Source organism: Prionailurus viverrinus, unplaced genomic scaffold (assembly GCF_022837055.1).
Source record: "Prionailurus viverrinus isolate Anna unplaced genomic scaffold, UM_Priviv_1.0 scaffold_63, whole genome shotgun sequence".
Classification (NCBI taxonomy): Eukaryota; Metazoa; Chordata; class Mammalia; order Carnivora; family Felidae; genus Prionailurus; species Prionailurus viverrinus.
Window position 1 is genome coordinate 781,187 of NW_025927625.1, and position 15,383 is coordinate 796,569.

The following is a 15,383-nucleotide window of genomic DNA, read 5'->3' on the forward strand; positions in this document are numbered from 1 at the left end:
CAGTCACCTCGCCTAAGGACAGGCCCAAAAAGTCAAGACCCAAAAAGCTCTGGGTGAACTACAAACCCTCGAAGGTACTTGTTGTAAAGAGAATACAATTTACAAGGCTGCAGCAAAAGTAACAAGAGATCATACGGTAAAATAAATTATAAGCTGGGAAAAACAATGATATTACATCTATGGCTGTCTACTACGGAGGGATCAGTAAGTTATCAGTAACTACTCATCACTATGGAGTGAAAAGTGAAAGCTGAAAGGTGGCCGAGCCCCCTGCCCTCTGGCAGCATCTACTCAAGTGCAGCCTGTACAACAACACAGTGCCTTCTGAGGAAAACGTCGGTCTTCTCTGAGCTCGCAAGGGCACCTGTATCATTCCCGCCCTCTTTCCCACTGTGGAAGGGTCCTGGTTTGGTCACCTGCCCCTTGTAGTTGGTGGGAATGCCGCCCATGTTATAATGCACGGTGGGAAGGACGGGGATGGGCTCCTTGGTGACATCTACACCTGCGAAGATCATGGCGGTCTCTGAAATGCCAGGCAGCCGTATGGCCAGCTGCTCTGGGGGTAGGTGGTGCAACTGCAGGTAGACGTGATCTTTTTCAGGGCCACAGCCTCTGGTGGAAAAGGACATCACGGTGTGAGGCAAAAAACGGCAATTATAGAAAATGTGAGACTACGAGTTTCACATTTTTTTATGCTGCACAAAATTTCCCTTCACTTGTGGCCACCCATTCTTCACATCTCCTCTGAGCACCTGCTCTGTGACAGGGTAGACTGAATGTGGTAGGACACAGCCAGAACATGAACAGACTTCCAGCCCTCACTGAGCTCATACTCTAGTCTTAGGAAGTCACAATTAGCTGTTTTCCTTGGTAAATGCATTAGAAAGTCCTTCTAATGCAAACACTCCAAATATAAAATCTCTAGAAGTTATAACATCAAAGATACAAGAAAGATCACCATCGTAAGGCAGCACTGGCACTCAAGAGTCTGCACAGTGAAGGTCTCGAACGCATGTGGGTCCCCAAACAGCATCGAAGGCCCATATGCTAACTGAGGTTGTGGGCATGTGTGTCTTGCTCCCCCACACAGAGTGTCTGTCTCTATCATAACACTCATACACACAATTGATGTTCCACAGATTTGAGAGAGACTGAAGTCAAACCAGCTTAACTTCCCAAAATGTAGGTTTTTAGAGGGATATCATAAATTGACAAACAACCATCAGAGGGGAGGAGAGGCAGCCTACGCAGAGTTGGGTGGGGTAGGTGAGTTGCTAAAACTCACACAGAAGCCACACCAGCCCATGTGCACATGTAGACATGAATAGCAGCCACCCAAGAGAAAGGAGGGTGTGCACGTGTGTGTGTGCACTCAGACACCTTTGGATAGAATGACACAGACCTTCCTTCACGTATTTCCAGAGTCATGGACCGAGACACGACGTCTCTGGATGCCAGGTCCTTCGCAACCGGGGCATATCGCTCCATGAATCTTTCGCCTTGACTGTTAATGAGAATGCCTCCCTCTCCACGGCACCCTTCTGTAATGAGACAACCGGCACCATATATACCTGCAAAGAACCCAGTTAATTAGATGATTACAACCTAACAATTGCTAGGTCAATATTTCAAATGCAAATTTTTTTCCAATACATTTCTGGGGGTGGAAAGGAAAAGGGTATGCAAGGGGCATGATGCTCACAACAGAGTAAGACAAAGGACAGGTTAAGTAAGGAATAGTAGGAAGTTTTGACAACAAAAAGCACCAATGAAGCAGCAGTGAGGAGAAAGGGCAGCTAACAGCTTGGCTGAATATTCCAATTCCAACAGCTTTTCAGCTTTCAGCACAACCAAGCATGAGTTAAATATCTCAGGTTTTGTTTTAATTGTAGAATGTTCTTTTGTAGCATGAAATTGTGGCTAGGTAAGAAAAACCAGCTTGGAAAATTCGTATCTAAAAATTGGTTAATGGGGCGCCTGGGTGGCTTAGTTGGTTGAGTGTCCAACTTTGGCTCAGGTCATGATCTCACGGTCTATGGGTTCGAGCCCCGCATTGGGCTCTGTGCCGACAGCTCAGAGCCTGGAGCCTGCTTTGGATTCTGTGTCTCCCTCTCTCTGCCCCTCCCCCACTCATGCTCTGTCTCTCTCTGTCTCTTGAAAATAAAAATAAAAACTTAAAAAAAAATAAAAAATAAAAACTGGTTAACAACAGCAATAATTACCACCGTTCATACTTATACTGTACTTGCTGTGTACAACTCTAAGTTTTGTAACAACCCCAGGAAATATCCCTATTTTCAGAGAGAGCAATGATAGCTTAGGAACTTGTCAGTGTTCTGCAGCTGGGAAGGCAGAGCCAAATGCACACCTGGCAACTAGGCAGGTCTGTGCCCTTAATCTCACTGTCCCTTCAATAAGGAATGCCAAGCACCTGAATTTTAACAAGGAGACAAACACCTATGTCAATGTCACCTGAAAGTTAAAACTGTCATTACCACACCAGAAGAGTTTTCTTGCTTTAAGAACAAGAAAGCAGAGGCACCTGAGTGGCTCAGTTGGTTAAGCATCTGACTTCAGTCCAGGTCATGACCTCACGGTTGGTGAGGTCGAGCCCCAGTCAGGCTCTGTGCTGACAGCTCAGGGCCTGGAGCCTGCTTCAGATTCTGTGTCTCTCTCTGTGCCCCTCCCCTGCTCACACTGTCTCTTTCTCTCAAAAATAAACAAACTTTTAAAAGAAAAAAAAAAAAAAAAGAACAAGAATTTCCTGGAGCACCTGGGTGGCTCAGTCGATTGTGTTTTGACTCTTGATTTTGGCTCAGGTCATGATCTCACAGTTTGGGAGACAGAGCCCCAAGTCAGGTTCCATGCTGACAGGACGGAGCCTGCTTGGGATTCTCTCTCTCCTGGTCTCTCTGTTCCTCTCCCGCTCACATGTTCTCTCTCAAAATAAATAAGTAAACTTTAAAACAAAACAAAAACCCCAAAACCAGTATTAAAAAACTACCTAAAACATTTTTTACTTTTTATCCCTGCCAGGGATCAGAAAAAATATACTGATAGAGCAAAGAGAAAACCCAGGTCTGGTTCTTTAGCATGGTGGGAGGCTACTTCCACAAAGTGTGGTGTCCCCTCAGTTGACAGGTCAGAAAAGCAACTAGAAACAAAGTCCAGAATGAGACTTGCCTGTCCCAAGAGGCAGATCTCTCTCTCCAATTCATATCTGAATAACGAACTCTCTCAATTCTGCACCTGCAGCCTAGACCTCCCGTCTGAACTCCACATTTACACACTCAACTGTCTGAGGACGCAAGATGAGCTCAATGTGCCCACAACTGGCACCATAGTCATTAACATCTCAGGGGGGCCGCATCTGCCATAGCTCGTCCCGACTTTATACTCTACTGGACAGCCTGATGTTTTCCCTGTAACACTGGAATCTGCCCATGCCACAACTCTGATCAACAGCTCTCGGGACATTCACTCAGGAAACACTGATGAGGTCCTACTATGTGCCAGGCACTGTGAACTGCAGCACCTGTCCCCACCTCCGGGAGCTGACAATCGAGTTGGGGAGAGGGACACTGAACAGTCTTTATATAAAGCTCCAGCTTTACGACTGGAGCAGGTATCGCCAAGGCAAGGTGGTGGCCTAAACTGCCTCGAGAGAAATGGAAAAAACTTCCTTGAGCAGATGACAAGCTGGGCTCTGAGAATGTGCTAGTGTGTGGGACTACAGAGGGGCATCGAGAGGTATGAGAGTCCTGACCCCATGAAAGTGGTCCCGTCCTACCTGTGGGGTGAAACTGAACGAACTCCAAGTCCTGGCAGGGAAGGCCTGCCCTGGTGACCATGGCGGTGCCGTCACCGGTGCTGGTGTGGGCAGATGTGCAGCTGAAGTAGGTGCGCCCGTAGCCTCTGGAAAACAGACGGGCCAGCAGAGAGAAAGCGGTGACACATGGTGTCCCGTCAGGATCGCCTTTCTAGTGGCACCAGAGCGGACAGAGCAGCCCGCAGCACCGTGACAGGTGCTGTCTGCACGCGCTACCCTGGGCAACTGGGGCGGGAGCCTGGGAGACAGAGGAGGCACTCTCGTTTATACTTCAAGGCACTTTCATGCTATCTGAACGACCTCCCTGAGGAGCGTGTGCTGCTTTAATGCTGAAATTTTTGCTTTTTATGGACTCACTCTTGTAAAGGGTTAAAATAACGGACTGACAATGTAAGAAATGTAATTTAGTTTCATCATGTGAACAAACAGCACTTATCTACACCAGAAATCAGTATAAACACAGTGTCCACTAAAGCAAAAGACAGGTTAAGACAGGAAGTGTCACGTGACTCTCCAGACCCGTTTCCTCAAGGGTCCTCTCAGGTGCAAACTGAAGACAGATACTTCATCACCCACCTGAGGCAGGTGCTAGGATTGTCCCCTTTGGAGACATGGAACTGAGACTGGCAAAGCTTATTATGCTCCTGGGTTAGGTCACTACCTCCATTTTTTTTTTTTTTTTTTTTAAAGAAACTCGGAGACTCAACTTTCCTACAGAAAAACTAAATACAAGTTAGACTCCTACCCAGTAGCTACAACAGTGTTCTTTGCTCTTATGCGATGGATGGACCCGTCTTCTATGCACAGCGCAATAACACCACGACATTCTCCATTTTCCATCAGGAGATCCAAGGCAAAATACTCTACAAAATAGCTGGTATCATATCGCAGAGACTAAAAAACATGAAAGAAAAAAGAATCCCACAGTTTCAATTGCATTTAGGGTGTTAAACTAACATTTCAGCAACACTGCTCATATGAACAAGTCAAGGGCTCTGATGTGGTGTGTAACAAATGGACAGGGTAAACCCTGGGTTGCAAAAGAAGCCACAGAGTTTACTTGCATCAACCATAGTGCTGATGCTGTTGTGGATCAACACGAAAGGTACCCTGCTCTCAGCTGTATGATCAGATCAGAACGAAGGACATACACATGTCATGCATGTCAGAGAAGATGTTGTAGTTGCTCAGTAAACATGAAGGGCTCTCACAAAACAACCAGCTCCCCAACATGACACAGTATGCTGCAGGATGGGCAGATCCTGTCACACGTGTGTCAATGCACTCAGCCAAAGCTGCCACCAGGGTCCTAACATTTGCAAATCAAGAATCTGTCCCCATTTGAGAGCAAGAATTCAGAATACTGATTATTATGAATTAGAGTTATTCCAAATATTGATTACTTGGCTATGCCAAAGTAGGCCCTGATTGTCCAGTAACTACTGTCCCCCAAACCTCAGTCCAGTTTGAACACTTAAGTATTAAATCAATTAGTTCAGGAACTCAGAGGTGCTGAGTCCTAAAATACTTGCTCTGTTCTTATACTTTCGGTATGGCAGATCAATTTAATTTTCTAAAATAGACACTTTCAAATTAACAATTAACAAATATATATCCTGCCATGTTAGTCTGCTGTTTATTAAGCAACCCCAGGGCTGACATGCTGACCTTCTGACCTGTCCCAGAGTGGCCTGTTTCCAGCTCATCACCACATGCCTGGCCTGACCAGACCATGTCCTGTCACCCCATGCACCCAGGGTGGCCTCACCCTTCCATACAACGTGTGCAGCAGCGAGTGGCCAGTGCGGTCAGCCACACAGCAGCACCGATGGGCCTGCCCGCCTTTCCCAAACTTGAGGCTCTGTCCACCAAAAGCGCGCTGGTAGATCCTCCCATCTTCAGTTCTGCTGAATGGCATGCCATAATTCTCCAGCTGTGAAATATGAAAACAAACACCTAGGACCTTGAAGGAATCGGGATATTCATCGCTAATTTACACTAAACAATTTCAACTTAAACCTGTAAACCCAAACCAATACGTTCTATGAAAATTTCAACACTTCAGGAAAAGAGAAAAACTTTGTTATTAAATGAACTGAGTGGTTAATGACAGGAAAGATTTCCCTTGTTACATCAGCTCGTTACCATTCCTTGGGCCGACCACATTTGCCTCGACCTCTCTTTTCTACCAGAAACAGACCATGCAAGGACAGTACCTCTACCACGGAAGCAGGGGCCTGCTCTGTCATGTAGTGGATGGCATCCTGGTCCCCCAGCCAGTCGGAGCCTTTCACAGTGTCGTAGAAGTGCCACCTCCAGTTGTCCTCCTCCATGTTCCCCAGAGCAGCATTGATCCCTCCCTGTAAACACAGGGCAGACTTACAAGCTACAAAAGGGAACCCTGGACCTTCCAGGCCCATCCCCCTTCCACCCACTGCCCAAAACTGGATTCAGAGAAAGCCAACTAATTTTGACAACAACGGCATGTGAGGGATCTGACTGCAGTCCGGTTGGTTACAGGACCGTCCTGAGCAGGGAGAGGCATGACAGATGCCAAATCTTACCTCCCTCAGCCTCAGTGCCCTTACCCATGAAGGGACATGAAGCTGAACTCGAGAGCCATCTGGAGGGTTAAGTGAGGTTTTTATGTGCAATGCTCATCACCTCCAAACCTGGCACATAAAAGGTACTGAGCAAATCGATCTGGGATAATTTTATGACAAAATGTTCCCAGTGGCATTTATGGACATGTGTTAAAGAAGTACTTACGGTCAAGGAATAAACTCTAAACTCAGAGTCACATTCTCTACCGTGTCTGTCTCTCAGAGTCACAGAAAATGGCAGTACAGGGACAAATGTAACACTCACACTTTTCCTCCCCAACTTAAAACCGGATTACTCATCTCTTTTTGAGAAGAAAAGGCACATTTTCTGACTTCCCTCTTTTTTGCAAATGTTCCTCAATCAAGCTTCCGAGTCAAGCAGACCCATGCAGGAATTCTTTCCCCGCTTGGTGCTGCTGTGCCTCAGTTGCCCATTACGTTTCAGTTATCAAGAAAAGAGTCACCAGCACAAAGCCAGGAACCCTAACAAGACAAGCAGCAAAAGTCACAAGTTATTTCCTCCTCCTTCTCTGACCCCACCGATTGTAAACCCAAACACAGTCCTAGTAAAAACTGTTAAGTACCAGAGTAGTAGCAGAAGAGAGAAACCTAGTTTAAAATAACACTAAATACTTGGCCCAGTGCACATGTCCATGCTATTATTTTATTGCCACTATTAGTAAGAATCAGGGCCACAGACAGCTGGTCTTCCAGGAGTCCCAAGAAATACAATTTTGTTTTTCTAAAGTAATCTCAGGGCGCCTCAGTGGCTCAGTCGGTTGAGTGTCCAACTTGATCTCAGCTCAGGTCTTGATCTCAGGGTCGAGAGTTCAAGCCCCATGCTGGGCTTCATGCTGGGCACAGAGCCTACTCAAAGAAAAATAAAAAGCAATCTCTATACCCAACCCAGGGCTCTAATTCACGACTCTGAGATCAAGAGTTGCACGCTCTACTGACTGAGCCAGCCATGTGCCCCCCACAGGAGTACACTTTAGACTTGCCCAGTCCCCACCTGTCTTATCCCCCCAATTAAACCTTACTTTCTCCAACCAGCATTCAAGTTAAGCTATCCATTTCTAACTTTTTATTGTTTTAATATTGCACTATCTGAATATACTATTATTTCTCATTATTTAGACTTACGTTTACATCCATTTTTCCTTTTAGACACAATGTAATCTTCAAAAGTACGTATTATTTATTTTTCAGTTTATAACACATAGTTTTAGAACAAAGTATCTGTGTAGCAAAGTGCCTGAAGAATGTTGCTGCATGCTGAATACAGGCTACAACACAGTAATTAGGGTGGCTTTTACTGGTTCCTGGAAAGTTACCCCACACTCTGCTATCTCTATGAGGAAATATGTTCCAAATACTGGAAAAAACAGTTCAATTCATTCCAGTTTTGGAATTCTACCTGTATACAACCTGCGTACCACCTACGGTGTGCCAGGAAAGAAAACAAAATTATAAAATCACTGTGTACTTTTTCATCTTACTTTGATCCTCTTCCCTAAATTTTGAGCATTTAAAGGCCAATGTTCTACTGTCCTGCACATTCATGCCACCAGCAAAGCTCATCATCATCATACTTAACGAGGCCCACGCCAAGGATGCAGCAGGGCCAAGAGAATCAGTCCAGAGACAGGCTCATTTTAGATTGGGAAAGTACAGTGAAGACAAACTATGATGGGGGCCAGAGGATTAGGTGGGTGCTCAGAGAAGACCTGAGTGTCACTGGAGCAGCAGAGCGATAAGAGGCCCTAGGAGTGACTCCGGCAGTGGGGGTGGAGGCAGTGTGGGAACACACTCCCAAGGCGAGTAAGCCAGGTGGGTGCAAGGAGCAGAAAGAGACAGGAACATGGCTGGCGTGCAGTGAGAAGGCCTGTGGCAGAAGACTGAGCACTGCTGTGCAGGCGCCAAAACCATTAAGGGGGCCCCTTTCTCTTACCTGAGCTGCAACGGTGTGTGATCTCGTAGGAAAGAGCTTTGTGACGCAGGCCGTGTTAAACCCTGCCTCGGAAAGGCCAAACGCAGCTCGCAAGCCTGCCCCTCCAGCGCCTACCACCACCGCGTCAAATTCATGGTCCACTACCGGGTATTGCGTAGAAATCTGGAAAGGAACAATTCACCTGTCAACCACCCATTTACCTATGCCACACATTGGGACGGCGGGTGCAGTGCAAGAGCTCAGACAAAATGGAAGAAGCGATGAAAGAGCAACCACAGCAGAGGGGCCTCCACCCTGTGCCAGGACCCAGAGTGTGTGGCTGGCACACCCCACACCGACAGGACCGAAACACAGACCCGACGAAGAGGGAGCACGCATCCTAGCACCTGGGACACCCACCATGAAGTGAAATGTTGAAAACAAGAGGTACAGCCTCAAAGCAGGGAACCGTGGAAGCAAAGGAAAGCAACGACACAAATCAAAATATTAGTTCTAAATACGGCTTTCCTACTCCATTATCCTTTCTGTTCATCTTTTTCCGTTGACAGCCATATAGTCATACACATGCTTGTGTGAATCTAAGCTCATAATGCAGTATATAGATCATGATTCCCCACCTGTGGTCAGCAAGTTTCTCAAGAAAAGGTTAATTTTTTAAAAAATGTTTATTTATTTCTTGAAGGAGAGAGAGACAGAGTGCAAGCAGGGGAGGGACAGAGAGAGAGAGGGAGACACAGAATCGAAAGCTGTCAGCACAGAGCCTGATGCGGGGCTCCAACTCCCAAACCGCGAGATCATGAACTGAGCTGAAGTCGGATGCTTAACCGACTGAGCCGCCCAGGTGCCCCAGTATGTTGTTTTAATTAGGTAGGCACATTCCGATTCATCTGGGCAACTGCCTCAGCACTGAGGACCACCCCCCGGTTTCAGGACCATGTTTGTGTTGGACTGAGAAGGTGCCAACTAGTATTCAGTAACTATTGTGAGCTTGTGAGAAAAGAATTTGTAAACAAATTTTAGTGCCTTAAGCAGAGGACAGAACAGACCCAGTAAACACCAAGAGCCTACACACAAGTGGCTTCAGGGTCCTATGTCATCTGTCACAATGAATAATGTTCAGTGGTCACTGGTATTTTATAATTTTGCTGCTTTAAATTTTAATCTGGTTTATAGATACTTAAGAACCATAAGCAAAAAATGTTAGTAACTATGCTTACATTTGTACTACAGTTAAGTGCTATACACTAAAAATAATTAGAGCATTATTGGAACCAGAATGTTTTCCTTTAAATAAGACCTGTGTATTACTCCAATATATTGAAGACTGGCATAGATCATTATTCCTCTAAGACAAGCATATCATTTATAAGGGAACAAAAAGTTGTAAACTTACTGAATCTGAAACTTTAGCTGAAGACCTCTTATTCCCATCAATAGTGAAGTGAAAACCGCACGTGCCTGCCTGCCATGTCGCGGGCCACTGCTGAGACAGAGATGGAGAGATGGAGAGCACTTAAGTGTCTTAGAAGAATAACAAATCATCAAAACTTCCCAAGTCATTAACCTTTTTATGTATGCAGCTGCTCCTTCACCTAGACAGCTCACCTGGGGTCCTCTACTTAACCCTGAAGGGTAGAGGCGGACTAAGGACCCAGGGCAGGCCCAAGTGGCAAGGAGTCGGCACTCCAAGAAAAGCTCTTCTAGATGAAGCTTGTCTCCAAGCACGGCACTCACAGACTCAGCAGGAAATGAAAAGGACACAAAGTCACGTTCATTTCTTAATTTATGGTTTTTAGTGGACAATGGGAAACCCATCTATTTTGTGAAAGTGGTAGTTTACAATGAAGCACTTTTACTGGATCCATCATGACCCTCTTCACACTATAGCACCACACGTCTGCAAGGTTTTGTGGTTCACTGGAAAAGGCCTGGGACAGTGTATTGGGAGATCCATCTTCTACAAGAGGCTCTACTGCTTACCCTGACACTGGGTACCAGTGGGACCAACCCTTCACTGTGAATGTGAAGACTCCAGGCCTAGAGATGCTCCTGCTTCACCACTCTCCACACCTGCGCTGGGCTGTAGCCACATCCCCTCTCCTCTGTCATACTCCAGGGTGCTGTTCCGTCTGAACACTTGTCCCTGGCCATTCCCTGGCTAATCTCTACAACTCTCCAAGTTTTGGCTTAAATGTTCCACCCTATGAACATTTACTCAAGAAAATTGGTATTAATGAAATCACAGCCCAGCCTGAGAGGCCATCTTCTGTATATGAAAACCAACTTATAAGGCATGTCTTTCTGTTCTATGACTGCATTTTAGAGGGCTACTGATAAAATGAAGTCTTAGCAATTTCATGAACAGTTTTAGGAATTAAGTATGTTTAACAATGACAAAGGGGATATAAGAGATGTCTTCGAGTATTCTGCAGTTTGGAAGAGATGCTATTTATTCTGTGGGGTAAAAAAATTATTCTGTAGGACAAAGTGGAGAATTCAGGGAGGAGAATTTGGCAAAATACAAAATGAACTCTGAGTGGTTTTGAACAGAAGGACTTTCTTTGAAGATTAATGGCCTCAGGCCAGGCTGGAGGGCTTGGCCGCTTGCAAATGGAGCAAATGGAGCAGGTGGCTCCAACCTCTAGACTTTCTTTAGCATTTAGGGGCACCTGAGTGGCTCAGTCAGTTAAGCAACTGACTCTTGGTTTTGGCTCAGGTCATGATCTCACAGTTTATGAGTTCTAGGCCTGCATCTGGGCTCTGTGCTGACAGTGCAGAGCCTGCTTGGGATGCTCACTCTCTCCCTCTCTCTCTCTGCCCCTCCCCACCTCTCTCTCTCTCTCTCTCTCTCTCTCTCTCTCAAGAATAACTTAAAAATATTTTTTTAGACTTTCTTAAGCACTGAGACCAAATGATGCCTGCCACAAATAGTTGACTTTATGCTAACAGTTCCAATTACAAAGAAGTTTCTTGAATTTCTAAGTAGATCTGAACTGATAAATGCAATATTCTTGAATTCTCCAATTTCAACTTTAAGTATATATGTATTTTTTAATGTTTATTTATTTTTGAGAAAGAGAGAGCACAAGCCAGGGAGGGGCAGAGAGAGAGGGAGACACAGAATCTGAAGCAGACTCCAGGCTCTTAGCTGTCAGCACAGAACCCAACACAGGGCTCTAACTCATGGACCACAAGACCATGATGTGGGCTAAAATCAGATGCTTAACCGACTAAGCCACCCAAGCGCCCCTAAGTACTTTTGTTTTTATTGACCTAAGTCAACTTTTTGTCCAGTAAACGAATTTAAAAACTTAAAAAGAATATTCTTCTGCTTTAGTATAATTTTTAAATGGTAAAAATCACATCTTAACAAAGAACCAAGTCAGCAAAATACAAATGTTCATGAAATTTTAATAAAGTACAAGATAAAGGTAATAGTTCCAAAAAAGAACAATACATTTTACAATACCAAATTGAAATCAAAATAGAAACAGAGAGCCTGTCCCAGCCCCACCACCAACCAAGTGGGAAGGCAAGCCAAGAACACCACGCAACTGTCCCACCTCATCTCCCTCAGAGCGACCTACTGGCTCCACAGCACATCTCTGAGTAATGAAGAAAACTTGAAATTGTTTGGGAATTCCAACAATCCAAATGGCCACGTGCACAATTATAAAGTTGTGGTGACAGTACATGGAGAGATTGATCCTATTACAGGAATAGTTATGAAAGTGACTGACCTCAAAGAGTATATGGAGGAGGCAATTATGGAGCCCCTTGATCATAAGAATCTGCATTTGAACATTCCGTACTTTGCAGATGTTGTAAGCATGACAGAAAAAGTAGCTGTATATATTTGGGAAAACCCCCAGAAATCCCTTCCTCTGGGAGTTCTTTTTAAAAGTATATGGGGGTGCCTGGGTGGCTCAGTCGGATAAGCATCTGACTTCGGCTCAGGTCATGATATCACGGTTCATGGGTTCAAGCCCTGCATCAGGCTCTGTGCTGACAGCTCAGAGCCTGGAGCCTGCTTAGGATTCTGTGCCTCCCTCTCTCTCTGTCCCTCCCCCGTTCGCACTGGATCTGTCTCTCAAAAATAAAACAAACATTAAAAATAAGATTTAAAAAAATAAAAGTATATTAAATTGACAATAATATTGTAGTCTATAAAGGAGGATAGCTTTTAGGGGTTAATACTGCAGAAAGATTAATTTCTTTCCATATTTGAAAAAAAGGTCTTTATCTCCTTGGACTGTTAAGAAGTCATCACATAATTGTTACACCTCCAATTGTGCTCTGGAGTGCCTGATTTATTGAAATCATTGTGTGTAAGACCCATTGTGAATTCTAAATGATTTTAAAATCAAACTTGTAAAACAACCTAAGTACCATTTAGAGTCTTTTATCTATAGATTAAAAATCCCTTCATTTTCAGTAAAATGTTGTGATGTGGAATAGAAAGGTAAAACAAATGAATTTTTGTTTTTCCATTAGCTCGTATTTAGTATTCATCTTTTTTCTTGGTATAATACGAATGGTCAAAAATGTTTTTAAGACTTATAGTAGGTGAAACTTAAAAAAAAAAAAAACAAAACCCAAAACAGGACCACACAATCCAGAAACACAGATGACAGACACTTCTTCCTTAATTACATCTTGGGTGTGCTAAAGGCACAAGTTTATCCAGTGAAAGTGAGACACACAAATCCCCACAAGCGATTCATTGTAGGTGGATGTACGAGGATTGATGGAAATAGTGCTGTGGTGCACGTGCAGTTTTGCATAACTTGTTAAAGTATGAAATGCTAATGAGGAACAGCACATTCATTGAACATTTGTTGGAATATGAGTAAACTATTTATTATGTATATTTGTCTATGTTTCCAGATTTTATGGCCACCTGAACAATTTTAATTCAGAAAACTGAAGAATAATCACATATTAAATCCTATAAAAATAATCAACATGAAAAGGACATATTATACTGTAAAGCGTCTTTTATATAGTTTTTCCTAATCGATCCCATTTTTGTTCTGATCATTAAACTTACCTGCTTAAGTTGAACTGTAAAAAAGTAAAATAGTAACAGTGAGATTCCCTAAGTATTTATTTCTTCTTTCTAGGATGTTCACGTTAAATAAAGATAGACACACACGGCCATCTCAAACACTGGCAGCTGTTAAAATGAAATCTTTAACAAATTATCCTACTATCTCCCTGTGGAAAATAGAATACTAGCTTTTTATCTAAATCAGATTTGAGGAGCAATTTTAGAATCTGGAGAGCCCAAAATTAAACCAATTTGTCTATAAATAAAACTATTTAACATTTTTTGAAGTAAAACTATCAAACATTTTCCAACAGGGAAACGTAAAGAAGCGTGAGGAAATCTGCCTTGGAGGCAGAATTAAAAGAAACAGAGCTTTTAATGACATGAAAGCACAAGTGAATGACTTAAATGGTAAAAGGGAGAAAACTGAAGAGAAGGGCAGAGATATTGAAACCCTTAATCTAGCGAAGTACGGGTCCCCATCTGATAGCATTCACCTATGAATTGCAGACAAGAAACTATTTGTAAGTACAATCTGTATAAAAAGAAAAGCAGCCCATAAAGGCTCTGAAAGTGCCTTGGAAGGCCATGGGAAGAAATGAGGATGGGGGAAGATGGTTTAAGCGAACTGAGTCCTCATTCAGAGCCACAAGTCAAAGTCCAAAATGGATGAACATAAGCCTGCACATTAGCTAGAGACATGGAGGTAAACACCAGCGGCCAATAACAGAAACAATTCAGAAGTGATTTCACTGGGGAACAGGTCTGAGGTTAGGAGAGGGTCTCAATCCTTTTCATTTATAAAGCCTCTGTATTCCTTGACTTTTTTTTTTATAACTATGTGTAATTATTTTCACTAGAAGTTTAAAGGTTTTTAAAACAGGGATGCTTAGAATACAATTCACAAGATTATCGAGCTCAGGCTGTAGGTGTAGGTCCTGGCTAGAATGATCACCACACCAGGGCGTCACAGAACCCTCCCAGAACCCTCATGAAAGAGAAATGGAGTCTATCCAGGGTCTGAACTCTGGTCTGCCTGGCTGGCACCAGATTCAGTACATTCCCCCTAGGTAAGGAGCCTTAGGAAAAATCTCTGGGACTCCAAAATAAGATGCATATCCAGGTTACATACCAAAACCAAGCCACAATTTTTCCAGTGAACCAGGAAACACATCCCACAGAATGCAGAAATGAATGCCACAGCGGTATAATTACCCCAAAAAGGAAAACAAAAAAGGTTACCACAATGGCCTAAATAATGTAATTCTAGGTACATCGTTAAACCAAATTCAAAACAATACATTCAAAGAAAAGAAACTGACTTACTCTAGAACAGTACTTTGGATATCCATGTTAAAGAATTTGAAAAATCTCATCTGAAGCAATTAACCAGCAACTATTTAAGGACCTTGCTTTTACTTTTCCTTTCAATACACCAGAACAGTCTGCAAATTATGTCAGTGCATTAAGATAACTAAAAATGAAACCAACGCAAAATAGGTTTGATGATTTTGCAACTTGAAAGCAGCTGTAAATATAAACTGCCTTGGAAACACCAGAGAATTGAACAAAATGAAATCAGGAAAAATTCTCTGTGGATTTTATTCAAATTACCCTCATCATCTACTCTCCATGCACATTTCTCAGTTGGTGATCATACATTTCGTTGTTGTTCTAAGTTGATGCTTTTGTTTTTGCCAATCTTAAATTCCACTACATATATTGCTTGGGGGCAGAATTAATTTCCACAGAAAAAGCTATCTTCATCAAGGTAAAAAGAAGGGTAAATGCTGGCAGCTAATAGTTGATTCAACCAAGATAACTTCCAATCAAGCCAATACAAAAGTACAGGTTTACACACTCTGACCAGTGGTGCTCAGAATCTTATTCTCACTTGCAGCTAAGAGCTCAGAGCTCAGAATTCTAGTCCAGTTTGCATAAAGGACAACA

General features: G+C 43.4%; 1 protein-coding gene across 3 annotated transcripts in view; it reads right to left on the reverse strand.

The window, feature by feature from the left end:
- SDHA (succinate dehydrogenase complex flavoprotein subunit A) overlaps positions 1-15,383 on the reverse strand; it is a 30,256-nt gene that overhangs the window by 13,077 nt on the left and 1,796 nt on the right. The window contains exons 1-9 of one of the 3 annotated variants that reach the window (XM_047848444.1): positions 9,989-10,213; positions 9,777-9,863; positions 8,384-8,545; positions 6,046-6,189; positions 5,598-5,762; positions 4,575-4,723; positions 3,791-3,915; positions 1,403-1,571; positions 417-612 (exon numbers count right to left, since the gene is read on the reverse strand). In XM_047848444.1, coding sequence (XP_047704400.1) covers positions 417-612; positions 1,403-1,571; positions 3,791-3,915; positions 4,575-4,723; positions 5,598-5,762; positions 6,046-6,189; positions 8,384-8,545; positions 9,777-9,863; positions 9,989-10,198 — 1,407 coding nt within the window. In that variant the 5' untranslated portion in view covers positions 10,199-10,213. Of the gene's footprint in view, positions 1-416; positions 613-1,402; positions 1,572-3,790; positions 3,916-4,574; positions 4,724-5,597; positions 5,763-6,045; positions 6,190-8,383; positions 8,546-9,776; positions 9,867-9,988; positions 10,214-15,383 lie in introns of those variants that run through there. The other 2 variants (XM_047848445.1, XM_047848446.1) reach the window with 2 other exon arrangements.